Genomic DNA, 20,283 nt, shown 5'->3' with positions numbered 1-20,283 from the left:
AATGTGAACACTTACTTGATGCTTGGAATTAGTGTAGTGTATGTGTTAGGACTTAGGACCACTACTGTGCCTAGCTAGGTAGAATTGTTAGGCAGCTCGCACGTGTTCTTATTCGAACTTGCAGTTGTCGTCTTATCAATGTGGATAGCAGCTTCCTTCATTTTTGTGGTGGCAAAAAGATGGAGAAAAGTCGAGGTGCAACTGAGGATCAAACGGCAAGCTCGCGTGCCAGCCTTTCGTCAAGTCTTCAAACTGGAAAGAAAAATAAGGACCTAACTGGCCAGCGTTCTTCATTCCTAACAGGTGCGTTCATCTCCTTAACTCATTTCTGTTTGCTCCCTGCTGCTCCTGTTCCATTTTGGCTACCAAAATATACTCCATCACTTTCTTGCCTCACCTCTTCCTATACACATTGATTAGTGTGTATATGTCAAGAACAATCTCTGTATCTTGTTTAATGTGCTAAAATCTCTTGGTGACAGTTCAAGTGTGTGCTTCCTAGACTGCATACCTACTTACAAAGGCTAAATGTCCAGCAGGTACGTATTCCCTTGCTACCAACTTATGCAAGCCTGCTGTCTATCTCAAGCAAACTAATTTTTCCATGCATCTACTTCTCACTAACAACATATACTAGGATGGAGGACCAAAGTGTGCTACAGCGTATACTTGATGGAGACGAGAAACCGACGGCTCTGCCATTTGCACTGCTAGAGCAGATCACGGGTAATTTCCGTGAAGAGCAAAAAATTGGGCACGGTGGATTTGGAGAGGTCTACAAGGTATAGTTTTACCATTTTAGATATTACATAAAGGTCTCAAGTCCAGTCAAATATCACTCTTGTTTCCCTTGCCGAATCGCCTTACTGTCACTTGATGGAGGATATAAAGAGGCTCATGTTGGAGCGGGAGTTTGTTTTAGTTAAGATAGGCCGTTCCCGTAATAGGGTTTCTCACTGTCTAACTAATTATGCTCGCACAGGTCGGAGTACCGCTTGTTGGTTACAGTGAATCCCCCTTTTATTCAGAATCTTGTTTTAGCATATTATAACCCTATTGCCATGGAATAAAAGTATAAAACTCTCTTTTTGTTCAAGAATAACTACAACCAAACCAATGGAAGCAGAACATATTATCCTGCACAATTATTTTATTGCTGCCGAGCGATCACACGGAGCAGCGCAGCGAGTGACAGACAAGGGCCGAGGCCCACTTACACATAATGCGTCCAACCTGTTTTGGGAACCTTCAAGAAGGTTCCCTGAACAGGGTTTTTTACTGTATCGTTTTTTCTTGTTCTTTTTCAGCCTTCTATTGTTTTTTATTTCTCTTTTTTTCGTTTCTGTTTCTTTTTCATTTTTCATTTTTTGTTTCATTTTCCTTTTCAAGTTTATTTTTCTTTTTAGAACATGTTCACAGTTTTATAAAATGTTTAGTATTTTCTTTTTTATTTCTTCTTTATTTTCCTTTTTTTCAAAAAAAATCGAAAAATTCAAATTTTGTTCGTGTTTTGGAAAAATATTCAGTTTTTGAAAAAATGTTCTCAATATTCAAAAAAATTCTTGTTACACCAAAAAGTTCAATACTTTCAAAATTCAGAATATGTACCAGATTTCAATTTTTTCACATATACAAAAAAAGTTCGCCCTTTCAAATTTGTTCGGTATTTTTCAAAATTGTTCCCTCTTTCAAAATATATTCTCAAGATTCAAAAAATATTCGTGCTTTCAAAAATTATTTGCGCTTCCAAATTTGTTTGGGTTTTTGTCAAAATTGTTCTCCGTTTCAAATTTTGTTCGCACGATTCAAAAAATGTTCGTGCTTCAAAAAATAGTCCACGCTTCCAAATTTGTTCTAAAGATTAAAAAATCGTTTGTGCTTTAATAAATTGTTCACAAATTCCAAAAATGTTCATGTTTTCGAAAGATATTTGGTAATTCAAAATTTGTTCATTTTCATTAAATACGTTCACATATTCGAAAAATGTTCTTGTTTAACAAAAATCACAAATTCAAAAAATTACTCTTAGTTTTCGGAAATTTAGTTCCCAAATTGGAAAAGTATTAAACATTCAAAAAATGTTCAGAAATTTCGTAAAATGTTCACAGTTTACAAATGTGGTTATAAATTTTAAATATAATCAAGAATCTTAAAAAATGTTTGTGGTTTCAATTTTTTGTTTAGAATTTCATAAAATATTTCATAAAATGCTCAAGGTTTCAAATTTTGCTCGGACTACAAAAATTATTCACATTTTTTCAAAAAAAATGTCCCTATGTCCGTGTTCCTTTTTCTTGTTTTCTTTTCTTTCTAATTATCTGTTAGTTTTCCTTTTCACAATTATTTCTTTAGTTAACAAATTTTCTGGGATTTGAAAATGTTCGTATTTCTTAAAATTTGTTCATTTTTCCAGATTTTGTTCCGGTTTTCAAATTTTCATCAGAAATTCCATAAAAGATTACTACTTCAAAATTTGTTCAGTTCTTTTCAAAAAGTATTTGAAAATACAAAAAAGATTAAATTGCGAAAATGTTTGCATTTCTAAATTTTGTACACAAATTCAAAAAATGTTTGCGGATTTCAAAAATATGATCTTGTTTTCAAAACTCTTTACAAATTAAAAAATGTTCATATTTCCAAATTTGTTCGCAATACCAAAACATGTTCGCTTAGTTATATAAATGTTTTGAAAATTGTTCTCATCTTGAAAAAATTGTTCGTCTTTTAGAATAATGTGCGCATTTTTTCGAAAATTTCATGTTTTAAAAAAATGACAAACTCATTATTTTTTAAGTTCTCATATTTTTACCGCAAAATGAAAAATGGTTGGGAGAATTTCAGAAAATTTTAGAAGTTTTCAATTGTTGTTCCTCTTTTTTAAAAATATCCGCATTTTAAAAAAGTTGTTCGTAGTTTCGAAAAATGTTCTTGTTTTATACACAAGTTGTGCTTTTTATAATATGCAAGAATAAGCATATAGTAGTGGATTTTTCGCAAAAAAAAGTTTTCTAGTAAGGAATCAATTAGTGGCATTACAATCTCCTAAAGGAAGAAACATTTTGAAATAAAACCTGAAACAAAATAAAAATAACAAAGTTCTATACAGAAAAATGAAATATATATCAAATAGTGGCAAAATTTGCATACTATTTACACATAAATTGCATTTTCCATAATATGCAAGAATAAGTATAAAATGGTGAAAATTTTGCACAAAAGAAGTTTCCTAAGAAGGAATAGTAAAGTGCAATCGATCTTATCATTAAAAAGAAAGAAAAATATAAAAAATAAATCAAGTATTGACAAAACTTACACACAATTTATGCAACAAAAAAATGACACATTTTATGCAGAAATTGCACTTTTATAATACGAACGGATAACCATAGAATAGAGGAACGATATTGGAATTACCATTAAAGAACGAAAATGAAATAAAACTAAAATAGAAATGAAAACAAAATGATGTTTTTGCTAGGGAAGAATAAAACCCTTTAATAAGAAAGAAAATCAAAATCAAAAACAAAATAATAAAATTTTCAAGGGAAGATTGAAACCCTTTAAGAATCAGAAAAATAAAAAAATGCAACTAAAACAAAATAATGAAGTTTCGTATGAAATAATGAAACCCTTTAAGAAAAGAAAAAATAAATTGCACACAAGTATGCCCCGAAATTGCATTTTGTAATATGCAAAAAATAAGCATATACAATTCAATTTTTTCTATCTACTATAATTTACACACATGGTATATCATATTTGCGTGTATACTTACTTACATCCCACAAAAATAAAAATAAATTTTGCTAAGAAGAAATCAAGTATAGTGGCATTGGTACCACCCTTTATGAAGAAAGAAAGTAAAAATTATAATGAAACAATTTTCACACAATTTTCACATAAATTTCACTTTTTTAGTTATGTAAAAATAAGCATATAATAGTGAATTTTACATAAAAACAAAGTTTTTAAACAAGGAACGGATTACTGGCATTGGTATCGTCCATAAGAACAGGAAATGAATTAAAAACTAAATATAAAAAAACCAATAAATTTTTCTAAGAGAGAGTAAATTAGTGCCATTGGCACTACTCTTAAGAATTTTTTTTTAAAAACTTGCACACTACTTTGCAGTGAAATTGCACTTTTTACACATATGCAGTGAATACACATATAATAATGCAACTTTAGCAGTCTAGTATAACTTACACAAATATTGTATAGTATTTTCATGCATTCATACACATAATAATAGAAAAATGTATTTAATTAGCAAAACAATTAGCATTGTTATTACCCTTAAGAATAAAGAAAATGAAAAAACAAAATTTTCCACAAAATTAGCACAAAAAATGCACTTTTTGTAATATGTAGAAAAAATATATAAGACTGAAGTTTCCATACTCTAATGTAATTTGTACATGTATACATTTACACACACTCAACATCCGGAAATACACGTAAAGAAAAAACAAAACTCAACTGAAAAATAGAAAAATAAAAGTGTACAGGTGCAAAAACCAAAAGCAAACCCATGAGAAAAAGAAGGGGCCAAACAGCCCAGCCCAGTACACCAGCGAAAATTCAGCCCAGGAGCAAAGTTGACTGACCTAAAATAGAAGTCAGTCAAATCCAAACAGCCCAGCCCAGTACACCAGCGAAACATGAAAAAAAAACTGCACAAATCTTAAAAGCACAATTCAATGGTCAAAAAATCGACTGACCACAAAACTAAAAGTCAGCTGACTGAAATCTAGCTAATTAAAGTGAAGCACATATCTGACCAGTAGGCTCCTGCGACCCCTCCACAGATGCGGGGACCTACTCCCTCGCCGGCGTGGGTGGCGTGGACGCAAGACGTGGTAGTGGCTTCGTTCCGTTCTATGGCTGAGAAGGAGAAACCAGAGAATATCATTGTAAGACATAGGGTCACATAGAGATGGAGTGCCCAACGTGGAGAAAAAGTGAAGGACCGGCCAATGTGGATACTTCTGAAGACAATGATTCTCATTGTGACATGCTTAACCTATCAAGCGAGTAATGCAATGAAGCGTGGATGTTAGATACGACGAGCTCTTCTCATGTGACGCCTAAAAAAGAGTGTTTCAGTACCTAAAGGTTCTGTAGAGCTATCTATCTATCTATCAAGGCGACAATGTGCCTCGGTACATCGTGGGCATTGGAGATGTCAAGATCAAGACTAATGATGGTGTTTCTAAACATAGTGCAGACCTAGGCACTCATACATACGCACATACATTCATGATACGCAGCAGGAAGAGATAACACATACGGCAACCATTATGCATATCATAACAACACAAACTAATACACCGTATCATTAGTTCATTACTAATCAGTTCTGTCTAACAGGGAGTTTACAACGGAGAAGTCATTGCTGTGAAAAAGTTTTATGACGTGCAAGCACTTGACAACAAGCAATTCGAGAATGAGTGTGTTAACCTTCTAAGGATCAGACATCCAAATATTGTACGGTTAGTCGGCTACTGTTATGAAAAAAGCCATAAATATGATGAGTACAAAGGTGAACTGCGGTCAATTCAATACATATATAGAATTCTCTGCTTCGAGTACCTGGAGGGAGGAAGCCTAGACAAGTATCTCAAAGGTAAGATGCGCAAAGTTCAGATGTTTCTTCTCTTGTCCTTAACAAAGAGCAATTCCTTGATTTAACCCTGAGCCATACTCTTTTGTTCTGCATATGCTGAAGAATCTCGTGACCATGACTGGCCGACACATTACAATATAATAGAGGGGACCTGTGAAGGTTTAAATTTCCTTCACGGGGGATGTGGATCACCAATTCTGCACTTGGATCTAAAACCTGGGAACATACTACTGGATAAGTACAAGGGAGCAAAATTAGCAGATTTCGGGTTGTCAAAGTTCTTCAGTAAAACACATAGTCATATCACAACTACAGCTATAGGAACAGAGTAAGTGGACTGAGGAGTGCCTCATCTGAAATATGCTTTTCTCTATGGTGATTGAGTGAATGTTTTTACCGTGGCACCAACTTGAGCTAAATATTTTTGATATGATGCAGGGATTATATGCCACCAGAGTTCAGGATTGAAAATCTGGTCTCATCAAAGAATGATGTTTACAGTTTAGGGGTTACAGTTATAGAGATAATGGCTGGCCATGGAGGCTACTCGAGATATCGTGAAATGGATGATGCCACACAATTTATTGAGCTGGTACGTTAATTTTATTATATCAAGAACAGTTTTCATTTAAAGAGAAATCACACATCTATCTTTTGTATAGTATTTACGCTCTATCCTTCATCTTCGGTTATATCTCTGTGTTCTGATTCGATAGGTAATCACAAATTGGCGTGAATGGATAAATGCAACAACATCACGGTTTCCATCAGCAGAATTAGATCAAGTGAAGACATGCATTAAAATAGCAATAAAATGTGTGCATCCTGAAAGAAAGAATAGACCCACTGTAGCAGAAATTTTGGATACCATGCAGGAGACAGAAAAAAGGTTTCTGGAGGAATGGAGGAATGACACAGGATTTCCCGTGGGACAGGTATGATGGCTAAGCCTATAAATACAACTTTCAACATATAGTGCTTGCTCACCCTATGGTTTGCATTACGAAACTATCATGAAATCTTTTGAAAGTTGTTGTGAAAGTGTGAAAGATAAGGACTCATATATCATGCTCACTTACAAGTCTACGCGAGCACATTCTATATAGACACACAGCTTTGTAGTTTTTGTTTCTGCTACTGTTTTTACTAGATCTCAGTCTGACATACTGCATCTATACTTGCATGCAGAGCTTGCCCACTCCAACTAAGACTGAACCATGGGGTGGAAGTGGAGGTGAAGTTGTTGATATCAAAGAAGTTCCATGGCGCCTGCACAGTGTCACAATTAGTTACCAAGGGTTAATTGATGCATTCTCGTTTTCTTACATTGACCAATCTGGGAAGAAGCAACGTGTAGGTCCTTGGGGTGAAGAGTACAGTTACCACAAAACTGAAACGGTCCGTTTATTTGCTTTGTTCTGCATGTGTGGTACTACATAATCTAAACTTGTGGTTACCTTCGAGAATTAATAATAATTGTGGCACAACCTCATAGTGTTCTGATCATTTATTGGCGTATTGTTTGCAGATCCGATTCTACCCTACGGAGTTTGTCAAGGAAGTATGTGGAGCATATGGGAGCCATGGTGAAAACATTCTTGTGACGTCCCTTATGTTTGTCACCAACGTCAGAACATATGGACCATTTGGAAATCTTTATCATCGAAATGTGGCAGCAAGTACTTTCAGGTTCATGGCTGACAAGGGCAGCAGCATTGTGGGGTTCCATGGCAGATCTGGCAGCCATCTCTTTTCGATTGGTTTTTACATGGTATGAATTACAGAATTCTTTTGCATGGAACACAACCCCTTTTTGGCCAACATACATGTTTAATTTGCTTTTGGTTTCAGTATTCCAATGATAACACGGCGGTCAGGACTGCTTCCAAACCAGTGATTCTCGAGGGCCAGGTACTGTGCACACTCTTTGGCGTGCATACAAATTTGTCATGAAATGCTTCAACATAAATTTGATACGTCCTAAAGTTATAAAAACATAAATATCGGCAATGAAATATCTTTTGTTGGCTCACAGAGAATCGAGGCACATGAGCATGGAGATGTTGACAAGCTCATCGCGAGTAGAGAAGACACCAGCATGCGAGCTGAGGAAGTCCCCGAGGTGATCAGTTGTGACCTCTCTTAATGTGTTTGTATGGATCTTCTGTTTCTTTATCCTGAACTGTATATTAATGAATTAATTTATATGCGCCTAGTCGAAAAAGAGAAAGATTTCCGTGTCTACTTTTGGAAAGGGCAAACATGGTAGCAGCGAAAATGCAGGGGCAACATCCATGGTAAACTTAGTCAGATCGATAATCCAACAAGCACTTTTGCTGAAATTAATTTATTTAATCTAAAGTACATTATTATTCTGCATACAAGGACACCACTTCAAGCATGCGAGGACTATCTACTGAGCAAACAGAGGTGAAAAAGAGAAAGATTGCCGAGTCTACTTCTGGAAAGGCCAAACTTGGTAGCAGCCAGAATGCAGAGACAACTTCCATTGTAAGCTTAGTCAGATCGATAATCCAACAAGCATTTTTTCTGAAATAAATTCATTTAATCTAAATACATTTTTTTTCTGCATACAAGGACACCACTTCAAGCGAGCGAGGGCAATGTACCAAGCAAACAGAGCAGTGTAATTTGCACCCATTGCAAAGTTTTTCGCGTCATTATCCTACCAACTCCACATACCTAGGAGAAAAGAGTCGAGCCGTGGATCTCACAAGGGGGGCTATGGGAAGCCTGCTTGACAAGCTTGGCAAGCTTGTCACAGAGGACTACAATCTTGAGAAGAGCATGAAGAGAGATATCGAGTCCTTCTCAGAAGACCTAGCGAGTATTCACAAAGACCTCTCCAAATTGGAAAAGCTTGATGGGGTCAAGATTTGGGTTGATGAAGTCAGGGAACTGTCATATTACATTGAGGATATGGTTGACAGCTTCGTAGTGCACGTCGAGCCGAATCCCAACAGCAGTGGCTTTAGGGAGCTCAAAGACAAGGGACTAAAGCTCCGGCAGAATGGCATGATAACTCATGATCAGATTGGTGATGTGATCAGACACATCGAGAACCAAGTTCAAGTTGTGGTCCAGAGGAGAAAGAAGTACAACTTTGGTGTCAACAATGTTGTAGCTAGTGCAACCGCCAAAGCTCCCATTGACCCTCGGATCTCTATATATATAAATAAAAAACAGCTCATTGGAATAGAAGCAAAAAGAGAGGAGGTAATAAAGTTGTTTGAGGAGGATGATGATGATGTAACAAAGCAAGAGCTCAAAATAGTCTCGATCGTCGGGTTGGGTGGATTGGGAAAGACCACACTCGCCACAGCAGTGTATGACAAGCTTAAGTCACAATACCAGTATAGAGCTTTTGTTCCGGTGGGTCAAAATCCTGATGTGAAGAAAGTTTTATTGAGCATTCTCATGGAATTTGGAAACAAAGCCAATGCACAGGACTTGGAATTGGAAGTGTGGCAGCTCATCAACAAACTGCAAGAATTTCTTGAGGATAAAAGGTACACATGAACCCCATCAACACATGTGATGATAGTGCGTTCTTAAGCAAACAGCGTAAATTGAAGAATTCAAAATCAATATTTTTCTAACAACTCGGAGTGACCATGTTAAACTCTTACTCCATCATAATTTTCATGCATATTTGGTCGTTGCATCGACTAACCCAGACCATATTAAACTAGCAAAGACAACAACCCCCCGCTCTAACTTATTGGTCATATTAGTGTCTACATAATTAAATGAGTAAATTCAATGTGTTGACTCCTCCACCAGTAGTCCTTTCTTTGTTTGGGTGGCACTATTTACACTTGGGGGAGTTGTTTACCAAACCACTCTTTGCAAAATTTTGCAGTAAATTTCTACAATAGTGATGAGTTGGTAGTCACAATATTTGATCTTACATTATGAATCAAAATATAATGAACATCCAAAATTAGTGATGAGTTGGTAGCCACAGTATTGGAATATTGGTCTAAAATAATTTAGTTAGCCACAGTACAACGAGATTAATTCTATAAAGTAATTTACAGTTGTGAATCTTAGTTTGTGATGAAAATAAATAAATAAAATGGAAAATTGAATTCCCAAGTTAAATAGTACTATCTCTCATCCATAATAACTCGTGATTTTAGTTCAAACCACGACAATTAAAAGGATCAGAGGGAGTAAAAACTAGCACATATGTCTGTGCGTTGCAACGAGAGAAAAAATTGACGCAAATTTAGTGAGGATCATTTAATCATGCATGCTCCTGCAAGTAATGTAGCCAATCAAAGGTGCAACGTCGTCCTTTATCATGCATGGAGCCCTAGAATCCTTTCTTTAATCATGCATACTCATGCAATTAATATGGCCAATCGATGGTGCACCATCCTTCTTTGGACAAAAGTGTTTCTCCCGCTTTATATTATAAGGCAACCAACACAACATTACAACCGAGAGATGATACATACTCATGCCGCCAACACACACAACACACACATCCAAGGCAAGATACATAGGTGTCGGACATCGACACACCACCACACCGACCACCAACCTAACTACGGATATGCGAAGAAGACCGTTTGGAGCCAATGCAGACTTCCATCATGACAAGCTATAATGGAGAGGGGAAACAGACAACGACAAAGCCAGGACCCTAGAGTGATGCCTCCCAGAAGGGAACGACCACAAAGCTGCCACCGCCCGATCTTGCAGATCAAGTTTTCACCCGAAGTATGACAAAAGGAGTGGGGACGCATGACGGAACCTTTAGGAAGGATAAGACATCCACGGACGCTACCACTATGGGCCAGTGAATGGACTGGGCATGTAGGGGAAACCGATCACCTATGGGGTCACAAGGATCCTTTCTACGTTCGGTGGGGGGTTAGTTGCAGGAAGAGCGGGTCGAGCTGTTAGGAAATGGAGGATTTTTATCCAGGTTCGGACCGCGAAGGTGCGTGATACCCTAGTCCTGCTTTATCTAGTTATATGTGTGTTCTTCAGCTTTTGAACTAGCTACGATGGGTGCTTTGTCCAAAAGTCTGAATCCTCTCTCTGTGCGTCTTGGGCCTCCTTTTATACACAAAGTGGTTGCCACAGTGGCACACAGGAGGAGGCAAGCTACGGTGATACGAGCTTATCGCCCGATCAACGTAGAACAAGCCCATTTAATGCGTTGCCTACGTGCCCTCTCGCTTTATTGGGGACGGCAACAGAGGCCATCCCGTCCTTCGCCGCTTCCCCTCGCCTTGCCACGCGTCTGGGCCGACGAGGCATGCAACGCCATGCTGGCTGACTAGCTGCTATGTTGGCAGCGTGGTAGGCTTCCACGAAGATCTGCATGCCGCCATGCAGGCGCCTGCTTCGCCGGCATGCTTATCGCTGCATTGGAGTAGTGGTGAGGTGGCGGAACCCTGCCGAGCGCGGGCCTGGTTGCGGCCTAGCGATCATCCCCGGCAAGGCTTGCCGGGGGCCTTGGAATCGTCCCCGGCAAGGGTCTTGCCGGGGGTCTTCATCACTTGATCCCACGTGGACTCGTGGGTCGTCAATCTTCGTGAGGAGCCGCATGCTACCAGGCATGTGCTCTTCAAATCTTGGTCGATGGTGTCAGAGCTCTCGAACCCAAGGGTGGTGGCCTTGCTGGTTTCTTCGCAAGCTGTCCCGGCAAGGGGCTTGCCCGGGGCCTCGCAGGTCGCCTCGGCAAGGCTTTTTGCCGGGTGTGGCCCTGCTTCCCTCTTGCTGCTCGCTACAATGGGCAGCTGTCTTGATGTTCTTTGTTGTTGTCCCCTGCTGTCTTCCTCTGCCTCGCCAAGCCTTGTTGTAGGGGTGGCTGCGACCGTCCGTGCACAAGTAAGGGGTACAGAAGCACCCATACTTTTATACACCGACAGGAGCCCCCGGCCCTGGTCCACTCATAAGTGCAAGGCGTAGTTGGGCCAGGCCCAAAGTAGTGCGTGGGCGGGCGCGGCAGAGGCGAACCGCCATGATCTTTCTGGCAGTTGCACTCCCCCACACCCCGCATCGTGTGCATAACGTGGGGGTCATGCGTGGGATGGCCTCAGCATGCTTGCGTCATCTCGCAGTCGACAACAAAGAGGCGGCCCGTGCCGCCCTTATAAAAAAGGGAAGGAATCTGCAGGGGCGCTATTCATTTACTAAGTGGACTCGGGTCGTAGCATTCATGGCGCCGCTTCCTACGATCACGGGGTGGTAGTTGGCTGTCCCACCCGTCCTCACATCCCCTTCTGCTATGCCATGTTCCCTCCATGCATTGGGAAGGGCAGGCGGCGGGTGCGGAGAGTGTGGGCATTAATGCCAAGGCGGAAAATCAGGCGCATGTGGATTGGGGGAGCGGGTCGGTTTCGATTCCCCAAGCTTCAAGAGGCTGTATTGATTGCGGGGCGGCCGCCCCTTGGGCTGGGTGGCTAGGCCCCGGCCTTGCTCCTCTATAAATGGGGGAGAGGGATGGTGCTTGTCCGCACTCGCCCTCCTTTTCCCTTCTTGCTCGCCATCTTCTTCCGAGTCTCCATGGTGAAAGGGTGTGCTAGCGCCCCGACGACGGCGACGAGGGCTTCTGCTCGACAACGCATCCCTCCTTCCTTTGAGCCTCCGGTGGCAGAGCCTGTTGCGAGGGGGAGAGGAAGGGGACGGGGCGGAGGTCGTTGTGGTGCTGAGGGAGGAGGCGGAAGGGGCGGCGTACCCGCTGCGCTCCCGCCATCGGCTCCTCCTCCGATAGGCGGCCACATCGGGGACCAACCTTATGATTTCTTCATCAGGCTGCATAAGCCTGTGTGCAGTCGCCTCCGGCTTCCGACTCCATTCACTCGAGTGATGGAGGAGGAGGCCCCGCGGACCCTGAGGCTTCATATGAGGGATTGCGGGAATGGCAGCATGTGGGCTGACGTCGACTTTCCGCGCCCTCACGTCATGTACCTTCGTCAAGGGTGGAAGACCTTCACACGTGCCCACAGCTTGGCGGAGGGGCACGTTCTCTATTTTAAGTTAATGGAGAGCGGCATGCTCTCCGTCAAGGTCTTCGGGAACTCCGGAATTCGCCTAGGGTGCTGCGTGGAGAGCTCCACTAACGATGAAAGCTCCTCCTCGAGTGACCGTGGCGAGGAGGACAATGCCACCGATGATGATGACAGCAGGCGGGACGACGACGACTCTGACTCCGGCTGACCGCCAGCGGCCGCACCATCGTCCAGCTTGCTCCCTCCCCCGGCAACGCTGAGGGAGTCCAGGATTAAGGGGTCCTCGGACAGCCGGACTATATACTTTGGCCGGACTGTTTGACTATGAAGATACAAGATTGAAGACTCCGTCCCATGATCGGATGGGACTCTCCTTTGCGTGGAAGGCAAGCTTGGCAATTTGGATATGTAGATCTCCTTCTCTGTAACCGACTCTGTGTAACCCTAGCCCCCTCCGGTGTTTATATAAACCGGAGGGTTTAGTCTGTAGGACAACAACAATCATAATCATAGGCTAGCTTCTAGGGTTTAGCCTTCACGATCTAGTGGTAGATCAACTCTTGTAATACTCATATCATCAAGATCAATCAAGTAGGAAGTAGGGTATTACCTCCATCGAGAGGGCCCGAACCTGGGTAAACATCATGTCCCCCGCCTCATGTTATCATTAGCCTTAGACGCACAGTTCGGGACCCTCTACCCGAGATCCGCCGGTTTTGACACTGACATTGGTGCTTTCATTGAGAGTTCCACTGTGTCGTCACGATAAGGTTTTCCTCCCCAGACAGATCTTCGTATTCGGCGGCTTCGTACTGCGGGCCAACTCGCTTGGCCATCTGGAGCAGATCGATAGCCACGTCCCTGGCCATCAGGTCAGGTTTGGAAGCTTGAACTATACGACCGACATCTGCGGAGACTTGATCTCCGACGGATTCGAGCCCATGTCAGGTGCGCCGAACAGTCATGACGAGCATGACATAGATCTGCCATCGGACAATGTTGAGGAGATCGCGCCTGCGGCGGCCCCGGGAATCAATCCGGAGCAGATCGCGCCATCCGAGGATGAGTGGATGGACCCCGCCATGGAGGCCGCACACTCATCGGTGTCGGAGCCGAACACTGACCCCACCTCCTATGAGGCCAGTGTCATCGGACCCTCGGACTCGTCTCCGGCTACAGGCTTCGAACCGCGTACATCCATGCCTATCGAATCTGATTGGGCATCGATCATGGAGTTCACCTCCACGGATATCTTTCAGTGCTCGCCCTTGGGTGACGTGCTACATTCATTAAGGTCTCTCTCTCTCTGTCAGGGGATTCTTGGCCGAACTATGTCCAGCTCGAGTGGGAAGCAGACGATGAAGAAATTCGTTCCCCACCCACCACCCACTTAATAGCCCCTGTCGATGACTTAACCGACGTGCTTGACTTCAACTTCGAAGACATCGACGGTATGGACGACGATGCAGGAGAAGAACAGGAACCACCGCCTATAGGGCGCTGGACAGCCACCACATCATATGACATATATATGGTGGACACTCCCAAAGAAAGCAATGGCGATGAGGCACCGGAAGATAATCCCGTGGAGAAGCAATCTAGGCACCGGCGTCATAGGCGCTGCTCCAAGCCCCGCCATAGCAAAAATAGTGATACCGACACAAGAGATGATAACAATCCGGATGGTGCCGAAGACGAAAACAATCCTACCCAGCCAGGCTTCGAGCAGGCCGAGCAAAAAGATGGGCAAGCTAGCCCTAAGGAACATGTAACAGACGGCAAATCATAGGATGATAATTACATGCCTCTCTCTGAAGACGAAGTGAGCCTTGGCGACGAAGAATTCATCGTGCCTGAGGATCCCGTCGAGCAGGAGCGCTTCAAGCGCCGGCTTATAGCCACTGCAAAAAGCCTGAAGAAAAAGTAGCAACAACTTCAAGTTGATCAAGATCTGCTAACTGATAGATGGACCGAGGTCCTGGCTGCCGAGGAATACGGACTCGAGCGCCCTACCAAAAGTTACCCAAAGCGCAGGTTGCTACCTCAACTCGAGGAGGAGGCGTTAAAGTCCACACTACCAGCGCATGATGTGGCTGACCGGCCACCCTGTGGCCGAGACAAAGCGGCGTACCAGCCCGAAGTCCAGACCGCACCCCGTCGCCAATCAATCAATAATACTAAGGCCCGGGGCTACACGAAGGACCTGCGAGACGTATTGGAAAACAAAGCAGGACAGTCAAGATCGATCTACGGATCACGGGGGCGCGCCACAACGCGTGACGATGACCGTCACGCTGAATACACTAAACAAAAGTCCGGCCGGGCCAAATACAACAGACCAGACTCATTTGAACTGCGTCGGGATGTAGCCCGGCATAGAGGCGCCGCACACCCCCTATGCTTCACTGATGAAGTAACAGATCATGAATTCCCAGAAGGGTTTAAACCCGTGAACATTGAATCATATGATGGCACAACAGACCCCGCGGTATGGATTGAAGGGTCTTGTCGGGGGTCTTCATCACTTGATCCCACATGGACTCATGGGTCGTCAATCTTCTTGAGCTCTCGAGCCCAAGGGTGGCACCCTTGCTAGTTTCTTCACAAGCTTCTCCGCAAGGGGCTTGCCGGGGGGCTCGCAGGTCGCCTCGGCAAGGCTTGTTGCCGGGCACGGCCCTGCTTGCCTCTTGCTGCTCGCTACTCTGGGCAACTGTCTTGATGTTCTTTGTTCTTGTCTCCTGTTGTCTTCCTCTGCCTCTCCAAGCCTTGCTGTAGGGGTGGCTGCGACCGTCCGTGCACAAGTAAGGGGTAAAGAAGCACCCATACTTTTGTACACCGACAGGGCAAGTGACGTACCCCAACGCACACACTCCTCAGTAGGACCCTAGCTTCGCCAACCACCCCACAACCACGCCACCCACGTGGGCATGGCTGCCCGCCCGCACCTGAGACGCACGCTCCGCTCACAAATGCCACTTCTCCTGCCGCCAGAGCCGCCACCTAACAGCCAGACACCCCAAGACCATCCGAAAGAGGTCGGCTTTGGTCAAAGGGGATACACTCTACCGTCGAAACAATAGGACAAACATCGCCGAAGCGGCAACAGCCCACACACGGGCGGGGACAGGGAGAGGTGGGGGAGCGGACCCATCCATGACCGGCAACAGCACCGTGCCAGCGACGGGTGGCCCGAGCACATCGGCGCCACCCATCCCTCTAGTGAACCTCTCCTCCGGACACCCCCTGTGCCATCCCTAGCTCGGCGGCCGATTCCAAAAAATGTGAGCCCATCAACGAAGAACAATCCACCATCAATTAAACAATATATTCATTTATAATAACATGTATATATGGTATGAAAATATTTTCAATGATGAATCTAATAGTATTGATCTGGTATTGTACTCCCTCTACACCTAAATACTTGTAGCTTGAGTACACTAGCTATGTACACTCCAGCTATAAGTATTTAGGTACAGAGGGTGTAGATGTTAACATTTTTTCCTATGAAGTTGGTAAAAGTTTACAATGTTTTACTTAATTAAGGCAAATCTAATATGGAATGTATATTATATGTGTGTGTGTGTGTGTGTGTGTGTGTGTGTGTGTGTGTGTGTGTTCATGCGCGCGTGTGCGTGTGCGTGTGCGTGTGTGTGTGAACCCATATGAAAATATAAATACCCGTATGTGAAAAATAAAATCCCATATGAAAATATCCACAAACCTCTATTAACTTTACTACTGCTTTGTTTCTTATCTATGCATCATTTTTTTTGCAGATACCTCTTAGTAATTGACGATATATGGAATTATGAAGCATGGGGTTCTATTCAATCTGCATTTCCAGAAAACAGCCTTGGCAGTAGAGTGATCACAACAACAAGGATTCGTCGTGTTGCTCTTGGCACTTGCAATGCCGAAGACAAATATGTTTATAGAATAAAACCACTTAGTGATGAAGACTCAAGAACACTATTTCTTAGAAGGACATTTGGTCCCGGAAAAGATTGCCCTGATGCACTGAAAGAAATTTCAACTGATATTCTTAAAAGATGTGATGGTATGCCACTAGCTATCATTAGTATAGCAAGTCTTCTAGCTGGTGAGGAAGAGTCAACCTGGGATTCCGTAAGAAAAACTTTGGGTGCTTTGACTGAACAAGATGGTCTTGAAAAGATGAAGCAAATACTTGATCTCAGCTACATACATCTTCCTGATCATCTTAAGACATGTCTACTTTATGTTTGTATGTATCCAGAGGATTGCGAGATATATAAAAATGATTTATTGAGGCTATGGGTAGCGGAAGGTTTGGTGGTGAGCAAAAATGGTAGGTTGGATGCAGAGGATGTTGCAGAAAACTACTTCAATGTGCTGACCAACATGTGTATGATCCAAGCTGGGAAGATAGATGACTACACCAATGAAGTGTTATCATGGAGAGTACATGATATAATTCTTGATCTGATGAGATCCAAATCAAGTGGAGAGAACTTTATTCATGTAATTGATGGCTTGAAAGATGTGACAGCGGCACACACTGAGATCCGTCGAGTCTCGGTCCACTACAATGATAAAGAGGATATGGGAACTTTGGGAACAATAAAAGGGTCACTTTCACATGTTCGGTCAGTGTTCCTGTACCAAAGCTCACTTATGCCTTGTTTTCTGCAGCACAAGTATGTCCGAGTTCTACACCTTAAATATAAGGCAGATTCTAAATGTCTAGACCTCACTGGCATTAGTAGGTTCTTTCTCCTAAGGTATTTAAAGGTTTCATGTGATAGTTATTCTGGCTATGAGGTGAAGCTACCTAACAAAATTGGGGAGCTACAACAACTGGAGACAATAGATATAGAAGGAGCTTTACTAAAAAATTATCCTTCTGATCTTTTTAATTTGACTTCATTATCGCATCTCAGATTGACAGGCTGTATTTCTGATACACCGTGTCCTGACGGTATCAGCAGGTTGAAATCCCTGCGCACCCTAGTAGGTGTACATGTGTATGATAGCTCAGTAGAGATAATCAGCGGCCTCAGCAAGCTGACCAACTTGAGAGAACTTCATATCCGGTTTCATGGAATTCACTCGATGGAACAGAATACTGCTTTGCACTCCTGCATCTTCATGCTTGCCGCCAACATCAGGATCCTCAGTATCAGAAGTGGATTTGCTACCATACCAGATGTCAGAGGCTGGCGCAGTTCACCGTTTCCTCGGGTTCCTCATATTCGGAAGCTTGATCTGTTTGGTTGCGAGTTTCAAAGGTGCCCCGAATGGATTGGTCAGCTCCACGCCCTCACCGAGTTAAATATTGTGGTGAGGGAGGTGGCCGATGGTTTGAGCATAGTTGGAGGGCTTCCTTCACTTGCCGACCTCTGGTTGGGAATTGATTCAAGTAAAGATGAAAAGGAAGAAAGTGTGGTCATCCCTGGCGGCAGGGCATTCAATGCACTCAAATGTCTATATTTCTATTGTAGAAAGGTGTCACTGACCTTTGAAGCAGGGGCTATGCCCAAGCTAGTGAAGATTCGGATAATGTTTCGTTTCCACATGGCTCGCCGATTCTTACCAGTTGGCATCGAGCACTTGCCAGCTCCCACCCTAAAAGAAATCAATTTAGTCGTGTATTGGAACGACAGGGAACCGAAAGGTTCTGATGGCTGGGAAACGGATGACTGGAAAGCTTACTTTGAATCAGATGACTATGATGAGAAACTGTTGCATCATACATCAAAGTTAAAGCGCATGTTCAAGAGAGCATTTAAGCAGCATCATCCCTACGCTGACCTCGACATTTACTTCTACGAGGGTTATGAGGATGAAGAATACGACGATGAAGAAGACAACGAGGACCAGGGCGTCGAGGAAGAAGAAGATTATTATTCTGAGGAAGATGATGATGATTCTTATCAAGGGAATGGATCACAAACTTCGGCACAAGTCCAAGATAACACAAGACAATTAGCAGAGCTTATTGAGGCCCAGCAAGGCTCTGCTGGGATGAGGATTACTACTGATGAGTCTCAAATGGTGGACACGTCATTGCATCTTGCGATCGGATCGGAGGGGCAGCAAAGCGGACGGGATGAAGATGATGATAATGAAGGTGAGGAGGATGCTGATGACAAAGAAGATGATGACGAGGCTTCATCATATCCAGGAAATAGATCTCAAACTTCAGCACAAGTCCAGGGTGATCACACAAGGCAATTAGTTGAGCTAATTGGGCAAGATTCTGGTGGGATGAGTATTAACACTGATGCGCCTCTGAATCTGATGGTGGACACGTCGCTGCATCTTTCAGTCAGGTCAGAGGGGCGTCAAAGCGGCGCCGTTTTGGTATCCTCGCAGCCGTCTCCTACACACCCGCTTGCCCATTGTTCTCCTTCCCCCTTTGATTGGCTCACACTAGCACTAGGCCGTCCTCTGTACGATGCTCTCTTAGTTCAGCAGGGTAAAAATGACCACCTTGTTAATGGCAGAGTTTATTGTGGTGAAGAAGTTGATGAGGCTGCTCATCAAGTGAACGGATCCCAAACTTCAACACAAGTCCAGGTTAACACAAGGCAATTAGTTCAGCTGATTGAGGCGCAGCAAGATTCTTGTTGGATGAGAATTACTATTGATACAGCTCGAGTGGTGGACACGTCGCTGCATCTTGCGGTCAGATCAGAGGGCCAGCAAAGCGGGGGCGTTCATATTTCTTGAAATGTTGTTCTTTCAAATAACATCGTTGTGTCCTGTTGATATAATACTACTGTGGATTAAAAAGGCCCAGCGATGTCTGTTGTAGAAATTGCATGGATCTTCTGTACTTAATTGTATGTATTCCATTCCATCTACCTTAGTGCTGAATGTTAATTTATTCGCATGTATACAACCAGTAATCTACGGAAGGCCTGCCCCTTTTACTATTGTAGATGCAGTGGACGTGCTGCCATATAACCAAGTATTAAGCCATGAAGAAAAGAGTGACCCAGCCCCAGGAGATTCTACGAATTATGCTACTGCAAAATAGAGCAACAAAAACATATCCAAATTAATTTTAAGCCAATGTTTTTCCTGTGAAGAACTTCCGTTATCATACCAAGTCCCTGTGAGAGAATTATACAACAATTGTCATCTTGGCATAGAGCAAAATACCATATGGAAACAGATTATGCCAACAGAGTTTCATCAATCTGTGCATACAATAAAATACCATATGCAAATTGTTGGCATGCATAGTGGAGGGAGAAAGAAAACAGAGCAGAACAGAGCAGAGTGGCGGGCGAAAGAAAACAGAACAGAATACCTATTAGCCAAGCACTGGACTTGTGCACATTTGTCTATCTGTCGGACAAACATTTTTTTTTTGCAAATGGAGGCGTACCCCCGGCCTCTGCATCATAATGATGCATGCAACCATCTTATTAAAAATCCTCAAAATAGCACAAAGTCGTAAAAGTATTACAGCTCGCAAGCGGAGCGAAACAAAGAAATGAAAAGTACATGCTCAAAATCGCAACCGGTAAGGCAATGTAAAGGATAAGCTCCCTAGACTCCTACCCTGTTATGCGACCGTCATTCGAACCGGTTCAATATAGCCCGTGCTACCATCTCCCGCTGGTTGCACCCAGTAACCAAAGACTCCCTGGAGTCCATAGGAGTGAGTAA

The 20,283-nt window shown here is 43.1% G+C and overlaps 1 protein-coding gene across 1 annotated transcript; it reads left to right on the top strand.

The window, feature by feature from the left end:
- The first annotated feature begins 638 nt into the window (after positions 1-638).
- On the top strand, positions 639-19,335 carry LOC123135307 (uncharacterized). Its single transcript, XM_044554351.1, has 13 exons — positions 639-782; positions 5,374-5,629; positions 5,732-5,957; positions 6,068-6,221; positions 6,346-6,564; positions 6,818-7,027; positions 7,158-7,400; positions 7,481-7,540; positions 7,665-7,751; positions 7,846-7,926; positions 8,015-8,140; positions 8,228-9,159; positions 16,401-19,335. Exons 1-13 carry the CDS (start codon positions 639-641, stop codon positions 19,333-19,335), a joined length of 5,673 nt encoding a protein of 1,890 aa, XP_044410286.1.
- The last annotated feature ends 948 nt before the right edge of the window (positions 19,336-20,283 follow it).

The sequence above is a fragment of the Triticum aestivum genome, chromosome 6B (assembly GCF_018294505.1).
Source record: "Triticum aestivum cultivar Chinese Spring chromosome 6B, IWGSC CS RefSeq v2.1, whole genome shotgun sequence".
Lineage (NCBI taxonomy): Eukaryota > Viridiplantae > Streptophyta > Magnoliopsida > Poales > Poaceae > Triticum > Triticum aestivum.
Note: the sequence above shows the minus strand (reverse complement) of the source record. Positions and strands in the feature narration are given on the sequence as shown.

What these genes read in the sequence shown, in the direction of transcription:
- LOC123135307 (XM_044554351.1), top strand. Translation starts at nt 639, where the DNA reads ATGGAGGACCAAAGTGTGCTACAGCGTATACTTGATGGAGACGAGAAA. An exon ending in GAGCTGAGGAAGTCCCCGAG is followed by an intron (nt 7,752 to 7,845) that starts GTGATCAGTTGT and finishes ATATGCGCCTAG; the next exon opens with TCGAAAAAGAGAAAGATTTC. An exon ending in ATGCAGGGGCAACATCCATG is followed by an intron (nt 7,927 to 8,014) that starts GTAAACTTAGTC and finishes TCTGCATACAAG; the next exon opens with GACACCACTTCAAGCATGCG.